This window comes from Marmota flaviventris, chromosome 10 (assembly GCF_047511675.1).
Source record: "Marmota flaviventris isolate mMarFla1 chromosome 10, mMarFla1.hap1, whole genome shotgun sequence".
NCBI lineage: Eukaryota > Metazoa > Chordata > Mammalia > Rodentia > Sciuridae > Marmota > Marmota flaviventris.
In genome coordinates this window covers 103,818,409-103,842,819 of record NC_092507.1, presented here as the reverse complement: position 1 = coordinate 103,842,819, position 24,411 = coordinate 103,818,409, and the positions used below count along the sequence as shown (strand labels likewise).

The window sequence follows — 24,411 nt, the reverse complement described above, 5'->3', positions numbered from 1 at the left end:
GATCCTCCTGTCTCAGCCTCCAGAGCTGCTGGGATTACAGGACTTATTTGTTTTTAAAAATTTCATTTCTCTCAGTGGCTAATCAAGAGGTAGAGAGTGTGAAGAAGGGCAGTAGGGGACATATATGGGTTATGTACCATTTTGCCATCAAGAATCTTTCACAGCCTACCTTTGCATGTTCCTAGGTCATTCCTACAAGTTACCAGAAAATGTTCTGCAGAGTGTTGTGGCTTCTTACAGCAGACCCATCCTTGAGAAAAGAATCTTTAGTGACTGTCATTCTCCCTCAAATCAGACTCAGCTTGTGGGGACTTCTTGTGCCTCTACCTCTGACCTCATCTTCAAATCAAGGCAAGCCAAGTGAATCAAACAAGGAGATATTGCAGAACCCTAGGCAAACAATGCTTTGATGAGAGAAGACTCATCTTCTCTTATTTTTTTCTTCTACCACCTATGAGCTCCCACAGTGTTCTTGCGAGGATCACCTTCAAAAACTATATGGCTTTTAAAGCTCACGAGCATTGTTCTATCAAACTGTTTTCCCTGGAATCATCTAACTTTTTGTTAGTGTTTTGCTCTCAACTAAATTTAGAGTACCCTGAAGGTAGGGAACAGGTTTATACTTGTGTCTTTCTAAATAGTTACATTGGTTTCTGGCTTATCTTAAGATACTCAAACACTGGTTGTTTGACGGGAATAAATAATTAATAAGATCTCTTTCTCTCTCTCTTTTTTTGTGCTTTACCACCAAATTACACCTCTTTTGTTTTAAAGATAAGATCTTGTTAAGTTGCTGAGGGTCTCACTAAATTGCTGAAGCTGGCCTTGAACTTGTGATCCTCCTGAGCCACTAGGATTATAGGCATTGCACCATAGGCTAGGGTATTTTTAGTAAACATTTTTAACAACTTTATTTTTCTTGTATATATGCCACCCTATGACTTTTAGAAATAAATGAATAGGGGCTGGGGATGTGGCTCAAGTGGAAATGCGCTCACCTGGCATGCGTGCGGCCCGGGTTTGATCCTCAGCACCACATACAAAGATGTTGTGTCCGCCGAAAACTAAAAAAATAAATATTAAAAATTCTCTCTCTCTCCTCTCTCTTAAAAAAAATGAGACAATAGAGGCAAAAGAATTAAAAAAGAAATAAATGAATAAATAAATGCAGTTGTGTTTTAGTAGTTAAGATTTTAACATACATTCAAGAATATAGAACAGAGCTGGGTGTGGTGGCCCATGCCTGTAACCCCAGCAACTTGGGAGGTTGAGGAAGAAAGACTGCAAGTTCAAGGCCAGGCTCAGCAGATTAGGGAGACCCTGTTTCAAAAACAGCTGAGAAAAGCCAGGAGCACTGGCATATGCCTGTAATCCCAGAGGCTAGGGAGGCTGAGACAGGAGGATCATGAGTTCAAAGTCAGCCTTAGTAACTTAGTGAGGCCCTAAGCAACTTAGTGAGTTCCTGTCTCAAAATCAAATATAAAAAAGGGCTGGGGATGTGGTTCAGTGGTTAAGCACCCCCTATGTTCAATTCCTGGTATGTTCCCCCACCCCCAGCAAAAAAACAAACCAAAACAACAAAAAAAAAACAATTAAAAAAAAAAACGAGCTGAGAGTTTAGTTCAATCCCCAGTACCCACTGGTAGCCATCTGTAGCCTGTAGATTTTTACTGATTAACTTTGCCTCATCTCTCCTCCCAACAATGGCCTTTTGGAATTAAATTGAGGACATCTCAAGAGTTTTTCATTTAGCAATAGGTTTGAAATCCTGGCTGTCACTTACTAAGGGCCCTTGAACAAATTTCTTGTTCTCAACTACTCATCAGTAAATGGGGATAATACACCTCTGAGCATCCTTGGGAGGATTATTAAGGTAACAGGTATGTGAAAACACTACCATGATGCTTGGTACACAAGCCAGCCCTCTTGATCCAAATATCATTGACATTCTGGCAAACCCATTTCAGAAGCTAAGACATCTCTTCAGGTCACAAGTGAATAACAAGTTCTGAAAGAACAAATAAGGGCTATAAAGCATTATAAAAATGTGACCCTAAAGGGCTAGGGCTATATGGCTCAGCAGTAGTGCACTTGCCTAGCATGTGTAAGGCACTGGGTTTGATTCTCAGCATTGCGTATAAATAAATAAAGGTCTATCAATAACTTAAAAAAATATATATATATATAAAATGTGACCCCAAGCCAAGCATGGTGGCACACTCCTGTAGTCCCAGCAGCTTGGGAGGCTGAGGCAGGAGGATCGGAGTTCAAAGCCAGCCTCAGCAACTCTGCGAGACTCCGTCTCTAAATAAAATACAAAATAGGGCTGGGGATGTGGCTCAGTGGTTGAGTGTCCCTGAGTTCAATCCCCGGTAACCCCCGCCCCCACCACCACCAATAAAGTGACCACAGAGCACCTCCATCAGCTGGCCCAACTCTCCATGAATCTTTTTTTTTTTTAAGCAGAGTTCCTTGTTTATAGTTAAGCATAATGCAGTTGGGTAGAACCATTACCCCAGTCTCCTTCCTCTTTTGCTTTTACTAATGATTTGTCCATTGATAATGTGAAAAGATAGGTGGACAGGCTCTCAAATATTCTTATCTAGTTTAAATAGTAATTAAATTAAAAATCCTGTGGAACAATGCTCATTGCCTACCTCTGAATCACCATGAAAACAGGTTCTTTTTTTCTTTTTGTAGTGCCGAGGACTGGAACCTAGGGCCCTACAAATGCTTGGCAAAAAAAAAAAAAAAAAAAATGCTTGGCAAGTGCTCTACCACTAAGCTACACCCCTAGCCCCCACATCCTATTTTGAAGCCAGCATTTCAAGACATTTGAAGTTCTTGCTGTGTGGTGGTGCATGCCTATTATTATCTCAGTGACTTGTGAAGCCAGTTGCAGCAACTTAGCAAGGGTTGGGGATGTAGTTTAGTGGAAAACTCCCTTGGGTTCAATAATCCCCAGTGTGTGTGTGTGTGTGTGTGTGGGGGAAGAGTGAAAGAGTGCTGTTTTAAGGACTAAACATCAGAAGCACTCTTAATAAATTCTTTCTTCCTTTCACACACACACACACATATATATATATATATATATATATATATATATATATATATATATTGACAAGGCAGCATTCAGGCTGTCATGGGAAACCGGATATAGCTAGTGTTTGTTGAAATCACCATTAATTGGCTTAAATGCTGGAAACTTAAGATATGTAAACATGCACAGGGTTTGAACATCTTTTGTACATCAAAGGATTTTTCAAGTGCTCTTGTCTGGCTCTAACTTGCATTGCAAACAGTGTGGCACTAGACTAGGAAACAAGGAACGCATTAGTCATATGGGAAATAAGAGGCCAGGATAAGATCAGGCATTCTTATGCTGGAGTACATGACTCAACAATGGCTTCAAGTTTTTGGTTCCTGTGAAGCTATCAAACAAATTTTGTATACAGGCATATCTATTTTTTCTGGAAACAGAGGCTATATTTTTCTAACATTTCCTAAAGGCCCAGAGCCCCCAGGATAGTTTTAACAATTTACAGACTGGATAACTAAAATATTTTCCCGTAGTTCTATGGTTTGAAAGCAAATAAATGTCCCATTATGAGGTCTAACCTGGATGGGTCTGTCGACTTCATCTGGTTTTTCAAAGCCATCATCAAGTCCTTCCTCTACACCACCACCCCCCCCCCCCTTCTCAAAAAATATGCCCAAATTGTGCAACATTTTTCACTTCGTATAAACAAGACTATTTTCCCCCAGACAGTATGATTCAACTTGTTTTAATGTAATCTGCTATAAAAATGAATGAAGACTTCTGCATGGTACATTTGGCTTTACAAATATGTTAAAGATTGGTTAATGCTTATATGTTGCACATCATTACAATCTGTTGACCAGTAACAGCTTTTTCAACGTGGGTTAATACCAAAATTGTGAATTGTGGAACTTTTACTTAGCACATACACACACAACCTACGGCAAACTTAAATACTAATCTATAATATCTAACTTGAATTACTGGATCCATTGCAGGATTGTGCTTATTTATCTCAGAAGATAGGCAACTAGCAAAAATACACATTTCTCTTGCATATCCCCACCCCCATATTACACTGTAAAAGAAATACATTATTCAGTGCACTTCCTAAGAAATAAACTTCCTTATAGCATCTCTATATATATCTATCCCAAAACAAAGGAAGAGCACAATGCAACTTTTAAGATTACCATTTAAAGCAAGAGAGGTAATAACTCTGGCACTGTAGCCTTCCATCCTATTTAGAAGGCTCAGCTATTTTATCAACACTGTTCATTTTGGCTATGCAATGGAATAAAGTTTAACATGATAGCTTTGGACAGTTTAAGATACCCCCTCATCATTTTGATAGATACTCTGGGGCATCAATAGCATTTTCTTCTTTTAATGTATTTGACTTAATCAAATTATTAGCTGTGGAGTCATTTGTATACTTTGTTGTGATTTATACATTAATTTTCACAATTGCCTTTCCCCTCTCAACTCAGATTAAGAAACAGAATTAAATTATAGCAGGTTAGGGGCTGCTGGAGAGGTTGGCTAGGAGAATGTATGTGAACATGAAGGCCTCTTTCTCCCTGTGGATACAAAAATCATATAACCACCATGTCTGAACTGAGAGTGGAGTCCCTGTTTGGAGGACGGGAATAGTCAGATTCTGTGGACTTGGTCAGGAGTATACTAGCCATACAGTTCCAAGTCTTGAGGCTTCTGTCTTCACTATCATGGACATGGCAGTTTCAAGAATCAAAGAGGTTGGAAATTAGCAGCTTGCAAGCTAAATCCAGTTGCAAAAGCGTTTGTTTAACCAGTGGTACTTATACCACTTTTGAGTCAGTTCTTGTTATTTAAAAATGAGAAAGTTTCTCATGAAAACTTGGATTTCATAAAAAATTGGAAGAGCTGGTAACCTGTGTCTAGCATTCTTACACAGCAGCAAGCAGCTGGAGCTGAATGGGGTGGCCCTTTTAAGTGGGGGTGGGGCACTTCAGTTTGCTACATGTTCCTCAGCACCAAGCGGTTTGACATCACTTGAGGGAGTGATCACTCATTCACATGAACAGTTGAGTTCTGTGACACTGGGGTTAGTTCAGCTGTGCCTTTTTATGATGCTGAGGACAGGCTTCATCTGGAATCTCTCCGCTTCCCTGTGGATGAGATTCCTCCTTTGATTGGATCCCAGCCATATTTAATTGCTTTGGTAGGTAATCTTAATATGCAATTCTACTTGTCCTTTATGCTATATTACAAACTCCAAAGATATAATCATACTAATATTTTTATGTGTTTTTAAGTGTGTGTATGTTAAAATGTAAAGGGGTATGTATCTATACAGATATATGTATATTTCCATCTAGGTAAAAGGTAATTTGGTTCCACAGATACAGACAAGTGCTGGCAGCTTAGAGAATAAATGAAACAATTTGGTAAATCCTGTATAGTTCTGACTTACAATATTAGAAAGAGAGTGAATTTTAAGTTATTGCTTCTTGATTACAGAATAAAGATTTCATTCTGTTGCAAAACTTTTATACAAAATGAGTAACCATTTCCTATTCAAGTAAAAGCAATCAGAAGTTCCTTACACAACAACAGTAGATGCTTGAAGACATTTCTGAATGGAGGTGTGATTTGATTTCATTCTATTCAAGAATTTATGCAGGAAATTGGGAACGACTTAATTTTTCAAAAGTGTAAGAAAATCAGCACCCCAACTCTTTAATGCTCAAGAGGGTGTCTCAAGGGCTCTATAAAGCTTTGCTTTATGGAGAGTTCACACCCACATTTAGAAGGATTCCCATCCTACTTATGCAGCCTTGTTTTCAGAACACAAAGCTTGTATTAAAATTAAAAAAAAAAAAACAGTAAAAGAGGATTAAATGCAGTGTTGGTTTTTAACATTCAGAGTTCACAGAGGATCTCTTTCTGCAATTAAATGATCCATTTTGTTTTTGCTGCAGAATCACATTCATATGGCAGTCTTATTTCAGGCACTTTTAAAACATGTTCATCTGGAATAAAAATCTGCATGAACCACTTCTGCATAATTCAAAATGAGTGTTGAGTAATTCTGGTCCCGAAATAAACAGCAGATCACCACCTGGTACTCAATTAACTTTCTTGATCACAACATTAGGGTGATTGCTGAACTTGAATATTTTGGCAATGTCTTTCTAGCTTCAGTACAAAGATGTGAGCCATACAAATCCAAACTACTCAGTTTCTACTTAAAAAAATACAAAAAGGTAAAATACACTAAATGTATTATACAGATGGTTTCAGCTACTATCAAAATAAATAACATAATCTGACTCAATGGTCTCATTCTGACCTCTTGGACGAAATCTGATGGAATGTCAGATTTGGAGACTCCCTCCTAGGGACTAGCTGCTGGTAGGCAAAAGTATCTCAACGTCCTTGCCATTGGCTACCACAGCATTGGAAGAGCAGCTGCTGGCAAGGTCTTCTGTGGTGGTCAAAGAGGATGCCTGGGAATGCGTTTTGGTCAGTGGAGTTGCAGCAGATGGAGAAGGGGTGAGGCCAGGTTTTTTGGGTGGGATAGGTGGAGGGTTTCCTCTCTCAGCTCTGGGGATGGTAGGGGACTTGATTCCTGGAGACAGGGGGCTCAGAGGACTGGATACTTTCCCTGGAGTAGGTGAATGGCTGGTGTCACTTCTTGGGTTGGCAGTGTTGGCCAGATTTCGATAGTCTGTGCCAAAAGGAGAACTGTTGGGAGAGACGGGCTTGATTGGCCCTTGTTGGCTAGTGAATCTGGAGAGCACCTGAGTGACTGTGTTTCGGGCCAGCTGCTTGGCAGCAGAGTTATCTAAGAGGGTGGGGGATAGATCCCTGGATGGAGGGCTCTGTAGACCACTGGCTTGTTGGTCCTGGTCTGCTTGGGACTGAAATTTGTGCCGGGCTGCATGGAACCTCTGGTTGATCCCTACCTGGTAGGATGACTGGTAGCCGGGGCTGCTAGCTGATGACCCCAATAACCGTTTAGTTAGTACTGGTGAAGAGCAAGGAGAGGAAGTTAGAGAGGAGGAGGCAGTGCTGCTGGGAGACAGTGAGCTGCCACTGGAAGGGAGGTGACTGGGCATTGGGGCTGGAGTCTCAGTTCCTATAGGACACCCACCATTTTCCACTAGTTTCTCTTGGGTCAGTGCTATAGATTTCTCTCGCGGAGGCACTTGGTTTTCTACACTGCTGCCTGCTGTCAACTCCCTGGTAGTTTGTATCTCTGGGTCACAATGGCCATTGGTTTTTGCATAAGAGTAAGGAGGAGTGGTGGGACCTGGCAGCCCCGTGTTTGTTGGCTTGGTTATGCTGCTCCCATGGATTCTTTCTGCCTGAACACTCTCTGTTTGGCAAAATACAGACACTAGCATGGGAGGCTCCGTTGCTGTGCCTTTGGACATAGTTACTGGTTTCTTCAATTGCTCATCACTGATACTATGCTGGTGGGAAGCCTCTAGGTCCTTCACTATCTTCTTTAAACTTTCCATCTCTTCCTTCAGAGTTTTGGTCCGGTTCTCTTCTCGGTTCAGTTTTGCTCTCAGTTGTTCCCTTTCAATATCAAACTCAGACAATTGCTTCTCCACCTGGGCCTCAGTCTGCAAGCCTCGCTTCCTCTCTGCTGCTAACTCCTCCTCCAGTTTACTCACCCGGCTCTTCTCTTTCTCTAATTTCAGGCTCAGCTCTCCGGCCTTCTGCCCTTCCTCGGCAGCCTTATTGGTGGCTTTCTTGCACTCAAGCACCAACATGGATGAGAGCTGCTTGTGGCGGGAGCGCTCCTCTTCCAGCTGACTAGAGAGCTTCTTTTGCTCTTTTTCAAACTTTTTTACTTGGGATTTTTCAAATTCCAACTAGAAAAAAATGCCACCACATATCTTGATTAGAGTATGAAAACAGAGATACACTGAAAATTGAGATTACTAAATAGATTGCCCTGGCTGCCTATTCCCTGGTGCAGGGTTACTATGAATGCACACACTGTGATTTCATCTTTGATAATTTAGGGGGCACTTCTAGCTCTTAATTATTTCAGGGTCATTAGTGAGAATTTAATGATTCCTTATGTTTCAGGTGTGTGTAGAATACATAGAACCCATGAAAACAAAACAGAAAACTATTAAGCCAGATTTTGTGGTGAATGCACAACACAACTTTCAAATTTCAACAGTAATTTTCTCTGGTTTTAAAAATGAACTAACATAAATGATTGCATTTGAATCATACTTTTCATAGAAATGTAGTCTGTTTTGTCTTCCCAACTTTATTTACTGCACAGAGTGAATGAGAGGAAATGGTTGGAAGAATCTTTTCAGTGAGTATTTTTCAAACTCTAAAACCCATTAATGGGTAGAAAAACCAATTTAGTCAACCATGATCAGAATTAAAAAAGAAGTAGAGGGCTGGGGCTGTGGCTCAGCAGCAGTGCATTTGCCTGGCATGTGTGTGGCACTGGGTTCGATTCTCAGCACCACATATAAATAAATAAAATAAAGGTCTATCAACAACTAAAAAAAAATTTAAAAATAATAAAAAGAAGTAGAAGAGAAAATGCCAGCCTAGGCAACATAGTGAGACCGTGTCTCAAAATAAAAAGGGCTGGGATTGTGAGTCAGTAGTAGAGTGCTTCTGGGTTCAATCCCCAGTACTGTAAAAATAAATTAAAAAAAACAATTAAATAAATAAATAAAAGGATTTTATAAAAGTATAAATTTGCTAAATATGGAATACTACTCTATATTGTTCTTGAAACACAGTGTAATTCTGCATCCTAAATGTTCTAACAAATTAAAAGTTAGAAACTTGTTTAATTATGTATAATCCAGTAGTTTCCTGACTTGACCACAAAGTCCTGTTTTTGAGCAACACCAACTTATATCCTTCAGGATAACCCATGAGGAATTCTATTCTAGGCTGCTGTGATCCCCTCCATCTTAATTACCTGCTGAGTCAGCCGCTCTCTCTCCTTTTCCAGCATGTAGGTGACATCATCTCCTTCAGCGGTGTCCTGTGCATGCCTCTGCCTTTCTTCTTCTAGGTCTAGGATTACCTTTAACAATTTTTAAAAAATTCATTTCCAAATATCAAGGAATCACACTTATAATACTAAGTGCCTAACTAAACACTGGAGATAATTCCAGAGGTTAAATAAATACATAAATAAATAAAATCCAGCCAGGGCCATCAAGGAGCACACTGTCTAGTGGTGTGAGACATGTCAACTATGTGCTAGAGAACAAGATATTTACTTTACTTGAAGTAGGTATAGAATGGTATGTAAACAGAAGAGAGCAAATAATAAGCTATAGGAGTCCAGAGGGTTTCTAAGAGTTCACAGAAAGTCTGAGAAGTTTCAGACAGTTTGGTGTGGTCAGGGGCCAGTGCGAGACAGCACCACAGAAAGCTCTACCTGAAGTTCTCCTCTGAATCCTCAAATGAATGAAGGACCAAAAAGGAAGCCTGAAACTGAACATTTTAAAGGGGCAACATCCAAATTGTGTCGTGCTTCATTAACCATTTTTATATAGGTAGATAAAAGGTAAAAAGATTCTCTTGACTTCGTCCTGCATGTAAAAAGACTTGGGTTACTGGGATCACAAGTGGAGATTTCTTAAGTCTTTCAATTAACTTGCCTCCTCATATTCTATTTATCCTCGTGCCAAAGGATGAAACCCATTTAAAGGAACAAATTTAAAGGGACATTTTCTGCATGATCCTGCTGATAAGTGCACATTATACTGAGTGGAAATGGATTATTCAGTAACATCTGCTCAATGCCTTGGACGTGCCTTGGCTCAGATCTTCATGGCAGAGCACTGTCATCCCAATGGCCATTTCTTCTCATATTTTTTTTTTTTTTTTAATGAATGAAGAGAGAAAATATTTTGAGATATGAAACTCTTTTAAAAAATGAAATATTCTGGAGTACTTCCTTCTGGTTAAAAGCATCAAAAAAAAACTTTTTTTGGTACTGGGGACTGAACTCAGGGGCACTCAACCACTGAGCCACATCCCCAGGCCTATTTTGTATTTTTTGCTGAGGCTGGCTTTGAACTCTCGATCCTCCTGCCTCAGCCTCCCTAACTGCTGGGATTACATCAGATTATTAAATTTAATACAAAGGCAGGCTTTTTGCCAAATGTGTTAAGACATCTCCTTTCCCTTCTGAGAGCTCTCCAAAATTGCAGAAATTGAATGAAAAAACTAAAATCCCACAGAGATACAGACTTTAATAAGACCCTCCATCTCCATATTAGGGACTGAATCTAAGTGTGCTCTACCATTAAACCATATCCCAGCACTTTTTCTTCATTTTGAGATAGGGTTAGCCTTAACTTTTGATCCTCCTGCCTCAGTCTCCCCAGTAGCTGGGATTATAGATGTGTGCCACCATGTTGGTGGAAATTTGAATTATTTCAAAATTTCTTCTATCTTGTTATCTAGAGCTGCAAATTATCCCAACATTGCATCTTCCATGGGCATGACATCTACCTAGCTCCTTTAGCACAACTTAATCACTTCATGTATGAAGAGGAAATAAGGCCTGCCAACCAATCAAAAATGTGGTGAAGATTTTCTTAAAGGATTTTAAGTAAAGCCCACCCCTCCAATTTAGGCAACTTACTCCAACACGAAACCTTTTTAAGTTGGGCATAAATGTTTTCAGATTACTTCATTCTAGAGCAAAAGTTAAACTTTTTGGTTTTGGGCAACTCTGAGAATTTGATTAAAGTTATGGAAAAATATATTTCCTACAAAAATGCATGAACTTTTGACATTTTGCATATTTTCTGGGGGCCTGGGGAACATGTAAGGCCCTCCATAGTTAAGAGCCTTTCATTTATTAGATTTATGAGATTTATGAAGAGAAAGAAAAGATCATAGGCAAGACCCAGAACTGAAGGCAAGTCATCAGACATGATTTAAGCAGGTGGCTTGAATGGAGGTAAATCATAAAAGTAAACTCAAGTCTACCTAATTTTATAGCTGCTAACCTATTTTTTCCAATTAAAATGTTTCCTACAAAATGGACCAATACCCACAAGTATAAATCTGATAGCTGAAAAAAAATGCAGATTCTAGCCAAGCATCTTTTACAAGTAAAATCTGAAGAGTAAATGACAAGCTGGGGAATAAATTCACAAGCACCAGCATTCCAATAAGATGAGATAGAGGAAAGCACAGGTTTACCTTCCTAATGTAGAAACTATCAGATATGGACACACAAACACACCTCTCTGAGTCTTAACAGTGTAAAAGAACATTAAGGTAAACAACCCTATGGACTGTTTATGTTTTCATGAGCAGTAAGATGCAATGAAACTCAAAACTAGAAATAAATGAAAATAGTCTATCGCCTTATGTGTTTATAGTGAGGTAAATTCTCCCTCTGAGATACAGCATTCCCTAAATACCTGTTAATCTTTTTTAAAAAAATATTTATTTTTTTTTTATAGTTGGAAACAATACCCTTATTTTATTTATTTTTATGTGGTGCTGAGGATTGAACCCAAAGCCTTGCATGCTAGGCAAGCGCTCTACCGCTGAGCCCCAGCCCCAGCCCAATATCTGTTACTCTTTGTATTTATCACTTAAGTAAGCAAATACAGAATATTCTGCTCAGCCAAAAGCTTGATTAAACTCCAGTTTGTTGCCAAAGTTTGGCTGAAAAAACATACCAAATCTTCTGGAGTGACATACCAAGAAGGAATGTTACCTTAAATAATGTGCCTGGCACATTCCCTAAATTTACCACTTGGAATAACCTCTGTTTTCTTTTCTATCTCCTGGCTCCTACATAAGCTAAGGAACTTTTTGCTACACAGGAAGTCTACCCACAACCACTGAACTGTTGTGAAAACTGGCAGCTGACAAGATGATATCAGGTATGGTTTATAGTCTTCACAAGGATTTGTGCAGCATACATCTACCAGACTGAACCTACTTTTCGGTGCCTGCTCTCGGCAGCAGCCAGCTGGGACAGCATGCGTTCCTGCATGTTCTTGCACTGCTTCATCACCATCTTAAGGATAGAGAGTGGGTTTGTGCACACTGGCTGCTTATCACTATCATTTTTCTCCTTCAGTGTTTCAAAATCTCTCTGTAGAGCCATCAAAGGATCACTGATATTATATTTTCCATAGCGTTCTTCAATGAAAGTATCTCTGTGTTGGGCCTGGGAAAGAGAAAAATAAATAAGTATTTTGCTTTTTAATTCTATTGAGGAGGGGAATCTGCTATCTAGTAGTTATACATTAAAAGTGGTAGTGTTAGTGTAAATGTAACCTGCTGGTTGCAAATCAGATTGAGCCATCCAAATATAAAAGAAATAGCATCAGAAAAGTGATGTGATATAATATTAACAAGCACAAATACTCATATAGAGCTAATTATGTATTAGACGTTGTTCTAAGCATTTAAGGTTATGTCGACTTTATATTTACAACCCTATAAGATAATGCTAACCATCTCCACTTTGCATAATGGGAAAACTATTACAGAGAGACTAAATAACTGTTCCAGGTTACTCATCCAGCTGTCAGAATTGGGTCTTGACCAAGGCTGCCTGGCTTCAAAGTCTGTGTCCTTCACCACCAGGCTTTTTGTCTCTGCTTACGTCCACATCTGTTACCAGCAGGTCTATCTTATCTTTTCTTTGTTATGCCATGTGCATTTCTAAAGTATTAAGCATGATAATTTTATGAATTTACATAGTTAATAATTCAACAAGGTACCAGTAGATATGTAAAGGATGCTAAAAATAAGAATGATCACACTATAATCTAGAACTACTTGTGATTTGTACACATGGAACTTCACTTCGCTGTTGATGGGTGCCAGGCACTCACACCCAGAGGCGCAGACAAAATCCTTCTACCTGCTGCCAAATCCAACCCCCTCTTTTAGTCTCTGTTCAGATGCTATCTTCCATCTTCCCTTCTGTCCCCTTCAGGGCTTGGTGAGTTTGGGGATGAAAGAGAAGATAAAAAGGAGATGAAGACTGGTACCTAGAATCTGGTTCAAGGATTTGGGCCTGGGTGCCACACCAGGTGTCTAAGGATCAGGAGATGGCTGGAAAGATAAATTCTTAGGCTTCTCTTTTTTCTTATCTCTTCTAGGAAGAGCTTGCAGTATTATTTCATAGGAGCACCAGACCAACAGAGTGACATCAGTGATTATTACACAACAAAGTACTAAATGACAAACTTTTACATTAAGTCTAGTTATGAAAAACTACTGTCATTTATCCATTTTGAAAAACTATTTTGCCAGGTGTGGTGGTGCATGCCTATAATCTCAGTAACTTGGGAGGCTAAAGCAGGAGGATTCCAAGTTCAAAGACAGTCTGAACAATTTAGCAACTTAGCAAGATTCTGTATCAAAACAAAAAAAAAAGCGCTGGGGATGTGGATCAGTGGTTAAGCACCCCTGGGTTCAATTCCTGGTACCAAACAGGAGAAAAGAATCCTTAAAAAAAAAAAAAAATTTCATCAGTTGTTACGGTTTCTTAGTAGAGCAGTCCACAAATAGGAGCCCATTAAAAAAGGGGAGGTATTCAAAATTCAATGGCTATTTTTTTTAATTTAAAACAACCCTCAATTAATCCTCCTTTCCCTCCCTCCCCCGGCAGCATGTATCAATCAGCATCCTTAAATCAGAGAGATTATTCGGCATTTGATTTTTTGGGATTGGCTAATTTCATTTAGCATTATATTCTCCAGCTCCAACAATTTACCTGCAAATGCCATGATTTTATTCTCTTTTAATGCTGAGTAATATTCCATTGTGTATATATACCACATTGTCTTTGGGGAAGGGAGGGGGCATAGGGGTATGAAAGATGGTGGAATGCGATGGTCATCATTATCCTAAGTATATGTATGAAGACAAGAAGGATGTGACTCTACTTTGTGTACAACCAGAGATATGTCATAGAGCACAATACAGTGCTCTATATGTGTAATATGAATTGTAATGCATTTTATTGTCATATACAACAAATTAAAATAAAAAAGAATTTAGACACACTGAACACTGTATGCAAAAATGGATGCTGAAACATTAAAGAAAATCCAAAAATAAGTGAGGCTATTGGTTGTTTTCTGATAAAGATGATAATAAAAAAAAGATTGAGCTTTTATTAAAAAAAAAAAAAAGAAGAACCCTCAAGAAAATAAAGCAAACCCAGGATTTCCTCAACACAGAAGTATAGTTTCAGTGCTGAAAATGTGACATCTTCTTTTTTGTTGACTGTGCAAGTTAATGTCTCAGGAATCACTTAGTCTTATAGGAACACAAATTTGTTCCTATCAGTTGGCAAATGTTCAAAGCAGAGTCAGAAGCCCTGGGCTTTATTTCTGGTCTGACTACAACCATCTTAAGTTACATTACTGGAATATTTGGATGATATTTGTACACTAGAAATACAGAGAAATCCATTTCCTTTTTTTTTTTTTTAGTGCTGGTGAATGACCCCAGGGGTTTTGCTCATGCTAGGCAAAGGTTCTACCACTGAGCTATGCCCCTAGCCCCTGTTTCTTTAAGTTACTAATAACCATTTTTCTAAACTTATTTCATGGGGGGGAATTCTATTTTTTTTCAGATCCAAATTAAAAAGAAAATTCTCAGTAAAATTTTAAAATAATCTCTTTAGGATGGAAGAAAAAAAAAAAGGATCAATTTCTAGCTGGGCATGGTTGTACATGCCTATAATCCTAGCAACTTGGAAGGCTGAGGCAGAAGGATGGCAAGTTCTGGGTCAGCCTCAGCACATTATTGAGACCCAGTCTCAAAATAAACAAAAGGGCTGGGGATGTGGCTCAGTGGTTCAATCCCCAGTACGAAAAACAACAGCAATAAGAACCACAAAAATAAATGATTCCCAAGCCAGCCACTTTATTATTAATTTATATCACAGTAAAAGTAAAACTTAACACAAGTTATATTTTTAAAAGCAATGATATCAAATAACAACACGGGACTCATGAATGTTTTTCTTTTACCAAGAATATGTTTCTTTAAATTCAGGTATAAAAACATGAGACTAATATCCTAGGATTCAATGAAGATATTTATTTGTACTTATTAAAGGCAAATCCATATTTAGCAAAATGCTTTGACAAAGGAAACAGGAGAAAAAGTCACTCTAAGCAGTGAAATACCTCTTTTCTTACTCATGACAACCATTTCTATAGAGTATTAATAAAAGGAGAATTCTTGATAGTGAAATTGGTTTAGTAGGGTAAAAAAGGAAACAGAAAAGAAATGGGATGGGAGAGGCAGGAGCTGGGGCTGCAACTCATGACCTTGACACTGGATCTGCTGAGAAGCCGTCTCTCAGGTCTGAGTATATAGTTAACTAATCCTAAAAATATGACTTTTAAAAACCTACACTGTGATTATCCTGTATAATTAATAAGCATCAAAGTCACAAGTAATACACAAGGAGCTCCTTTAGTGAGGGCTCAGCCTGAGAACAGTTGTTAGGCTGTCTGTTTTCTCTTGAAGTACTTCATAGTAATACCATAGTCACTAGTACAGTAATTACAAGTTATATAAAATAAACGGCTTCACTATAAATGAAAAGGATCTGTGGAATAATTTTGAAAAGGCTCCTCGTCAAGCAGTTCATTTAAGTACATTCTAATATGGGGCCAAATAAAGGAATGATGAATTTGGTCTGTACTTATTATGTCAAATACCTACAAAATGGGAGATGGAATATGGTATTTTTAACTAACTCAATGATTTGATCAGGTGACTTACAGGATTACAGGCTTAACATTACAAATAACAACAAAAAACAGATGTTAAAATTTGAAGAATAAAAAGAGCCTTAATGGTGGTCTATAGTGGTTATCTATTACTGCATAAATAATTACCCTAAAATTCAGCAGCTTAAAAAACATTTTAATTTCATCTGGTTTCTGAGGGTAAAGAATATGGAAGGGCTTAGGCTAAGTGATTTAGGCTCAGGATCTCATGAGGCTGCAGTCATCTGAAGCCATGATTGGGGCTGGTAGATCAATTTCTAAGCTTACTCACTTGGCATAGGACTTTGTTCCTTGCAAATGTGAGCTTCCTACAGAGCAAGTAACCCAAGAGACAGGGAGAGAGCACAAGCATTCAAGCAACCAAGATGACTATCTCAGTGACTTTATAACCCAATCTTAGAAGTAATATACTATTACTTCGGATGTATTCTATTGGTATGTATGGGAGGGGACTATGCCAGGGTATGATTTCAGGAGTATCCTTGGGGGTTATCTTAGAAGCTGGCCATCACAAGGCAAATGACTAGATATGCCACCACTATTATTTATTTATCAGATTAAAATTTAAAGACCTATACTTTAAAAACCGTCAAAGCTGAGTTTTAATAATTTAATGATATGAGAAATTTTACATGATTTTGGGCTTGAGTTTTTGGAAGGAGTTAGTAATAAAGTTAAAATAAATAAATTTCTTGCAATTTCATTATTTTTACTTCAATGACAGTGTACACTTTAGCGAAACAGAAATTCCTAAGTTGTCAGAAAATATGATCAAAACATGATCGTCTTTAATTTCAGAGAGTAGGAAAATAACTGGCAGGCTAGACAGATGTGATAATAGAGGGTATTATCACAACAGACAAAACACACTAGTCATCTATTACTCATTTATTTTTACTGTCACAGCCTAAATGAAACATAGCACTACTGAAAGCTTAAAATAAAATCACATACTATCCTTGGAATTTTCCATACTTGGTCTCCAAAAGTTTCAGCTGTTTTATTACTATCTTCAAAAATAAATAAAAGTAGACCTCTTCCCCTCTTCCTAATAGAATTTGTACATAGTGCATCATATGCATATTGCAGTTTTAATCTAGGAAATCAATCTCTTTATTCTTCAGATGATCATTTCCCATATGAAAAGTTGATCCAAATCTAAAGGTGAAGAATTGAGGATCACTTTATTGGGGGCTTATATTACAGAGCAAAGCTTTATTTTCAAAACTGAGGCTAGTACCAGAAATGGATTAAGAGGCACCTTTGCCATTTATGAGATAATTATGAAGTGATAATTTAGAAATAATAAATAAGAAATAATAACTAACAAAAATATTAATAGTGTGGGCCTTTAAAAAATGTGAATGCTAGCCGGGTGCGGTGGGACATGCCTGTAATCCCAGCAGCTCTGGAGGCTAAGGCAGGAGGATCACAAGTTCAAAGCCAGCCTCAGTAAAAGTGCGGCACTGACATTCATGTTTATAGCAGTTCAACTCACAGTAGCTAAACTGTGGAACCAACCTAGATGCCCTTCAAAAGAAACTGTGGTATCTATACACAATGGAATGTTACTCAGCATTAAAAGAGAATAAAAGTATGGTTTTGGCAGGTAAATGGACAGAGTTGGAGAATATCATGCTAAGCGAAGTAAGCCAATCCCCCAAAACCAAAGGCCAAATGTTCTCTCTGATAAGCAGATGCTGATCCCTAATGGGAGGGGGCATGGGAAAAATGGAGAAATTTGATTGGGCAAAGTGGTGGTGGGGGGGAGGGAGCATGGGGGCAGGAAAGATGGTGGAATGAGATGGACATCATTACCCTAGGTACATGTATGACTGCACATATGGCAGTCTGGCAGTCTACACTGTGTACAACCAGAGAAATGAAAAGTTGTGCTACAATTGTGTACAATGAATCAAAATGCTTTCTGCTGTCATATATACCTAATTAGAATAAATAAGTAAATAAATAAATAATTTTTTTTTAAAAAAAATTAGGTGCAACTCAGTGAGGCCCTGTCTCTAAATAAAAAACAAAATAGGGCTGGGGATGTGGCTCAGTGGTTGAGTGCCCCCAACTTCAATCCCCAGTAACCCCTACTCCCCCCAAAAATGAATGCTTCTATGCTAAGAAACAAAATAACACAATTCCAAGATATCTTAAAAAAAATTTTTTTTTGTAGCGTATGGACAGCGTACCTTTATTTTTATGCAGTGCTAAGTATCAAACCTAGTGCCTCACATGCTAGTCAAGTGATGTGTCACTAAGCAATAGCCCAAGCCCCCAAGATGTCTTTTTTATTGATGCTACTAAACGAATGTTAAAAGGGATCATTTTCACATGTAAGTTGAATCTGTTAATTGTTGGATAAATCATTCTCTGGAGTTCCTAATAAACTATAAAAAGCTGTCTGAGCAACTGGAAATAAAGCAACGGTACTGGAGAAAGATGCTAACTATATTATATGAATATCCTTGTGGAGTTTCTTTTTACTTTTTGAAAGACAACTAGACTTTAATGTTTGATGATATTGATTAGAGAGGACTTAGAGGACTTTGAATTAACTTTAAATTTGGGAAACTGGGCAATTCTTTTTTTCCATCCTCCCTCTTTCCCTCCCTTCCTTCATTTTGTGTTGGATTTTGAACCCAGGTAAATTCATACAGGCCAGGTAAGCACTCTACCACATAACTACATCCTCAGTCCTAGAAAATGGGACAAAATTTAACATGAGAATAAAGAGGAAAAATTTTCATGATATTAAAAAAAGTTCAACTGACTTTGAAGTAGAAAGAGAAAAAAAACTGTAATAATCTTTTTCAGAAACTGATAAATAAAAGAAATTCTTAAAAACTTCCTTCAAGTCAACCTGCAAACATAGCTATTTATAAAAGCTATTATTTATGTAAGGAAAGATGATCATTTATTATTATTTTACTAAAGTGCTCTAAATTCTATATGAGATTAAACTTGGTTTAGTATAAATAGTTCTAAGTGGACTTGCTCATTAGAACATATGAGTACAGATAAACAGCATAGTGTAGTTGCTTCAACATTATAGTTGCTTCAACATTCGAATTCCAAAAGAGTTCCTTGAAAAGTTCTAATAAAATTGAAATAAAATGTTGAGTTTGTCTTTTTGTTGTTTTATTTTTACATCCTAGGAATGTGGGTTGAAATAAGTTACTTATGTATTCTGGACTGGATGATCCACATGAATACCTTTTTGAGGTGAAGAAGAAAATGTGTATAGGGAATTCAACAGTACAGAACAAATAAATTAGTGGAAAAGGAGAATGCTCTGAATGTAAAGGATTTTAAAGTATAATTTTAAAAATATTTCTTAGAGTAGTTTTTAAGTGGACATCAACCTGAGTAAACAGGCAGGGATAACCACATACCCGCTCCCTCCCCGCAAGCATAGCCTGCCCTATTATCAACATTTCTCACTAGAGTGGTACATTTGTTTCTAGTGAAAAAAGTATGATTTCTAGTGATCTTAATCTCTCTTTTTTTAGGAGACCATCCATCTCTTAAAATGTAAAGAAAGTAAGCTTGTGTGGTGGCCCACACCTGGAATCCCAGCTACTTGGGAGGCTGAGGTAGGAAGATGCAAATTCAAGGCAGCTTGGGCAACCTGAGGAGACCTTGTATCAAAAATTAAGAAAAAAGAAAAAAAAAAGGCTAGGGATTAGAACAGTGGTAGTGTGCTACCAGGTTCAATCCTTAGTACTGCCAAGAAAACAAAAACAAAAACAAAAAAATGTACACCTCGTATTACACACAAAAAATACAGATGGACCACAGATCTAAAGAAAACTCAGAAAGCACATGAAAAAGTGCCCATTTGTAATTAAGAAGGTATAAATCAAAACAAGATACCAATATAGTCATGAGAATTGCTGAAACTGTAAACTGATAATTACAGACTGTTGGAAGGATAAAGAACAACTAAACACTGGTGAGAGTATAAAATAGTACAACTACTTTGGAAATTGATCTGGGAATTCTCATCAGTTAGACAAAGAACCAGCTGCAATTCCACTTCTAAGTACAATCCGAAAGAAATGAAAACATTATCTATTAGACTTTTATACAATGTCCACAGTAGCTTTATTCATAGTGGCGCCAAACTGGAAATATTCATGTATCAATCAACAGGAGAAAAATAGGATGTGGTACATTCACACAATGAAATATTACACAGCAATAAAAAGGAATAAATGGTATACAAAAAGGCATCATTGAACGTGAACAACATTATTCTAATAAAAACAACAACAAAAAAGCTAGATATAAAAGAATACATTCTGTGTGACTGTTCAGATAATGCTGTAGAACAGACAGAACTAAACTATGGTGAAAAAAAAAATCAGGAGAGTGTTGTCTCTGGGATTAGGAAGACAACTGACTGGGAAGAGGCATAAGACAACTTTCTGTTGTGATGAGAATGCTTTGTGTCTTGACTAGGTGTGGGCTACATGGTTGTGTGGATTTGTCAAAACTCATCAAAATGAACACTTGAGATCTATGCGCTTCACTATATCTCAATTGTTCCTCCAGCTAAAAAAGGTTAAAATGTAAGTAAATATAATAAAAATTGAAGGGAGAATTAAGTTGTGTGTAATATATGCTGTATGTACAATGTTTCTGAAAGAGAGGGGATAATAAGTATAATAATAATGATAACAGAAACAACAGGGGTGCTAACACTTAGGGGTTTGTTATCTGCCAACCACCATGCCGAGTTTTTACATGTCCAATCTAATTCTAACAACATTCCTTTTGAAGTAGACAGCTTCAAACATTGAAGTAGATATTACTTGTTTGAAGGGAGAAACTGAACAGTAGCATGTGACTTTCCTAAGATCACAAATAATTAAGTAGGGAGAAGAAAAGTAAGTGGTATAAAGCACTGGATATACTTGCTGAATGAGTAATACATAAATAAATATTCCCCAGAACTTTGTAAAAATGAATTTTAATTCACTGGGTCTTGCTCATTATCTTAAAAATGAAAGACAACTGCTGGGGGATATAGCTCAGTGATAAGAGTATTTGATAGCGTGTGTGAGTTCAATCAAAAGAACAGCCAAGAAAATCACCCCCTCCCCATCAAGAAACAGATTAGAATAGAAAACACTGCAGAGCACTGAACATTAGAAGGCCGAGTACTGTTACTAGGAAATTTTCTTCCAGCATCAAGACTATAGGTGTGTGCACATGTGTGTGTAGGTGTGTTCCCTGGGTCATAATACAAAGTCTACTTTTTACTATGTGTGTGGTAAAAGTTTGAAAAACACTAGAATATAATGAAGAACCCAAGAAGTCTGACTCTTGAATCTATAATTTTAAACAATTTCAACCATAACAAATATGCAAATTCTAACAGAACTGAAAAGAAATCAATATTATTGTTTTAAACTTAACAAATGCTCTAAGTCTATAACCAGGAGAGGTTTGGTCTAACATCAAATATACAAAATGTGGAAAAAAAAATCTCGATATTATCAAAAGTTAGACAACCAAAATGTCACTTGGAATTCTGGAAAAAATTTCTGAACATGTGGATGGTTCATGGGTGGGCATGCTTGGCATGCTTTTATTGAATACTTAATGTTTTCTAAGTATGTTAAGTGATATGGAAATACAGTTCCATATTATCAAGTCCCCTATACCGACAAGTATAAGCTTAACAGCAAGGAACAAGCAGCCTCTATTTGTTCAAATATTTTCTAAACAATATCATTAATGTTTGAGGAACAACAAGTACAATTTATTTAATCAGAACTTTCTACGATTGAGACTATGCATTCAAAGCAACAGGAAGGAAAAGGCTAACCCTGGAAGTGGGTGGGTTCTGGCAGATAAATGGGACTATCAGCAATTTAATGAATGACAGGAAACACCATGAGTTTGGGGGGAGGCACATAACCCAAAACTCTCTCTCAAGTATTACACAGTGAGCCCCAGCTCACAGATTACAGCCTGTGTTAGCCCTATGAACTTGAAAAACTACTTTCTTGGAGATGTGCTTAGGCTCTTTCACTCACTATGTATTAACAGATAGTATATAGAAAGTAACTCTAGGGTTAAAGTATTTAAATAGGGTTCACTGGCTGAGAATGTAGCTCAATGGCATGTGAAGCCCTGGGTTCAATCACCAGTACCAAACAATGAACTTACTAAAATAAGATGTGAAGGGATATTTTCTTCTTCCTCTTAGGGGGTTCTGTAGAGGGAGATTGAATCTATGTAACTGGACAATGGGTCTTAACTCTAATTTGTTTGAAGAAAGATTCTTAAATTGTAGACTTTAAGGAATCATGGCAAGAAACAAGCTGCTCAAAAATGTACCATTGGGGGTGGGGCTGGGATTGTGGCTCATCGGTAGAGCGCTCGCTTAGCACGGGCAGGACCCGGGTTCGATTCTCAGCACTACATAAAAATAAAGGCATTGTGTTGTGTCCATCTTCAAAAAAAAAAAAGTATGGTAGTACAAAGAGGTGTTCAGCTTGACCAAGAGGTACAAAAGTTTATATTTAGAAGTTTATCAAGTAATAATAAGAAGTTTGGGGGCTGGGCGCTGTGACCCACACCTGTAATACCAATATTTTGGGAGGCTGAGCGGGAGGCTGGCAGGGGGATCTCAAGTTGAAAGCCAGCCTCAGCAATGGCGAAGCGTTAAGCAACTCAGTGACACCCTGTCTCTAAATAAAACACAAAACAGGGCTGGGGATGTGGCTCAGTGGTTGAGTGCCCCTGAATTCAATCCCCAGTACCAAAAAAAAAAAAAAAAAGTTGGGGGAGTAGAGAGGGTAGAATGAAAAAAAGCCCTAATAATAGTTTCCAGAGCCACACCATGAGGACAGCAGGATATCAGAGCAGGTGAAGAGAAGTGAGGTGGTGTCATCATACAGAAGAAGGAATAGAATTTCTATGACAGAAAGACAAGGAACAGGCCCATATCACAAGTCAGAGAATGGCAGGGTGGAAATTTCTATTATCACTGCAGCTTTATGTACAGGGAGGTTTAGTAGCTATTTAGTTTCAACTAGTAGTCACTCAGGTAGATCAGGACTCAAAATTAGGAAAGGATCATTCTTTGCTAAAAGAAAAAAAAAAATGGGAAGAGAGTAAAGATGTCAAGATTGAAAATGAAAAGGGGGGCTATAAGTGCATTGCAAAATGTTTAGTAATAATTTAAAATGTGAACTGACACAGTCATTACTTACAGAGACACTAAATATATGGTGAAATCAAGCAAACTAAAGTTGACCACTGCTACTATTTTTCTTTTTAAAATTATCTTAAATTTACTTTATTTTTTTATTCCAGATTTGGTTAACATTGCATTTTTTTTAAAGTGCTCTCAACTACTGCTATTATTAATCCTAAGTAATCCCCAGTTTCTCTTCATTAAAGAAACGTACTAAAGGGGATTAAAATATGCACAGATCCGAAGAACATGAGTTTTCTTTGGAGACATTAGTTCTTCCTTTTTATTCTGACTGGTGGCAATAGCATTAGAAATTTTAAATGTCACGTGGTAAGAATGCGATTACCAAGATCCCTTTCCCATTTTAATCTTATAAGGAACTGAAAAACTTGCTCTATTCTGTGTCTTTAAGACTTTGTTTCAGCACTCTCTGTAGTGATTTCTAGGTCTGGTGTAGAAGAGGTAGTCATGTGTCCTATGAATGGAAGATACTACCAGTTGAAAACTAAATAATAATAGGAATGCATTTACTTTTTTCTTTTTATATAACCATAACACAGTGAATAAAGTTATGTTTCCCAGTTATTTGGTACCCTTTACCACAAATATAGAACAAACAGAACAATAATTTCCTGTCTGAAAAACAAACTGTTCTTAGTACGGGGTGAGATGCAAATAATGTAATTAAATGAGAATTGTTAACAATGGTAAAAGTTAGGAAACTTTATTACTACTAGTTAAGCCTCTCTTCTAAAAATATACAAATTAAAAAATGTCAATCTATTTTGAGCCTTGAATAAATTCAAGTTAGATTTAAAAGGCTTGAATTCAATCTCTCATATGGCAAATGCTTTCTAGATACCTGGGATGCAGTGCTGGGCAAGATTAAATAGTAGCCCTACATTCAGCGTGTGTATGTGTGTGTGTGTGTATGTGTGCGTGTGCCCGTGCAAGTAGACATAAAATAGGAAAGTCCCTATAATCTATGATGTTTATCACATAAACATAAATTCTCCTATTATCTAGTTCAGAAAACCAAAAAAGAAAAAAACACAAAGTATGATTCAGTTTTATAAAAATGTATTAGATAACATTTATGTGAGAGGCTCTATGAAAAAGAAGGAAAGGAAAATGGTATTCCAGAGTTGGACATGATGGTGCACGCCTGTGATCCCAATGACACCAGAGACTGAGGTAAGAGGACTGCAAGTTTGAGGCCAGTCTTGGCAACTTAGTGATACCCTTTCTCATGATAAAATAAAAAGTCTGGTAATGCAGTTCAGTGGCAAATCTCCTCTGGGTTTAATTCCCAGTACTATTAAAATTTTTTAAAAAAAGTATTCCAAACAAAGGGAACAGTTGAA

The 24,411-nt window shown here is 37.5% G+C and overlaps 2 protein-coding genes across 14 annotated transcripts in view; one reads left to right on the top strand and one right to left on the bottom strand.

The window, feature by feature from the left end:
- St7l (suppression of tumorigenicity 7 like) overlaps positions 1-24,411 on the top strand; it is a 180,073-nt gene that overhangs the window by 152,286 nt on the left and 3,376 nt on the right. For 4 of the 11 annotated variants that reach the window (XM_071618204.1, XM_071618197.1, XM_071618202.1 and 1 more), the window contains one exon: positions 186-753. The exons of 1 other annotated variant lie outside the window; for it this stretch is intronic. In XM_071618204.1, the coding sequence (XP_071474305.1) occupies positions 186-410 (225 nt within the window). In that variant the 3' untranslated portion in view covers positions 411-753. Of the gene's footprint in view, positions 1-185; positions 754-11,857; positions 11,941-13,173; positions 14,133-24,411 lie in introns of those variants that run through there. 6 more of the 11 variants (XM_071618200.1, XM_071618201.1, XM_071618196.1 and 3 more) reach the window with 5 other exon arrangements.
- The window catches only part of Cttnbp2nl (CTTNBP2 N-terminal like), a 56,027-nt gene continuing 35,385 nt past the window's right edge, over positions 3,770-24,411 (bottom strand). For all 3 annotated transcript variants that reach the window (XM_027940333.2, XM_071618188.1, XM_071618189.1), the window contains 3 exons: positions 12,000-12,230; positions 8,997-9,104; positions 3,770-7,908 (listed from right to left, as the gene is read on the bottom strand). In XM_027940333.2, the coding sequence (XP_027796134.1) occupies positions 6,427-7,908; positions 8,997-9,104; positions 12,000-12,230 (1,821 nt within the window). In that variant the 3' untranslated portion in view covers positions 3,770-6,426. The remainder of the gene's footprint in view (positions 7,909-8,996; positions 9,105-11,999; positions 12,231-24,411) is intronic.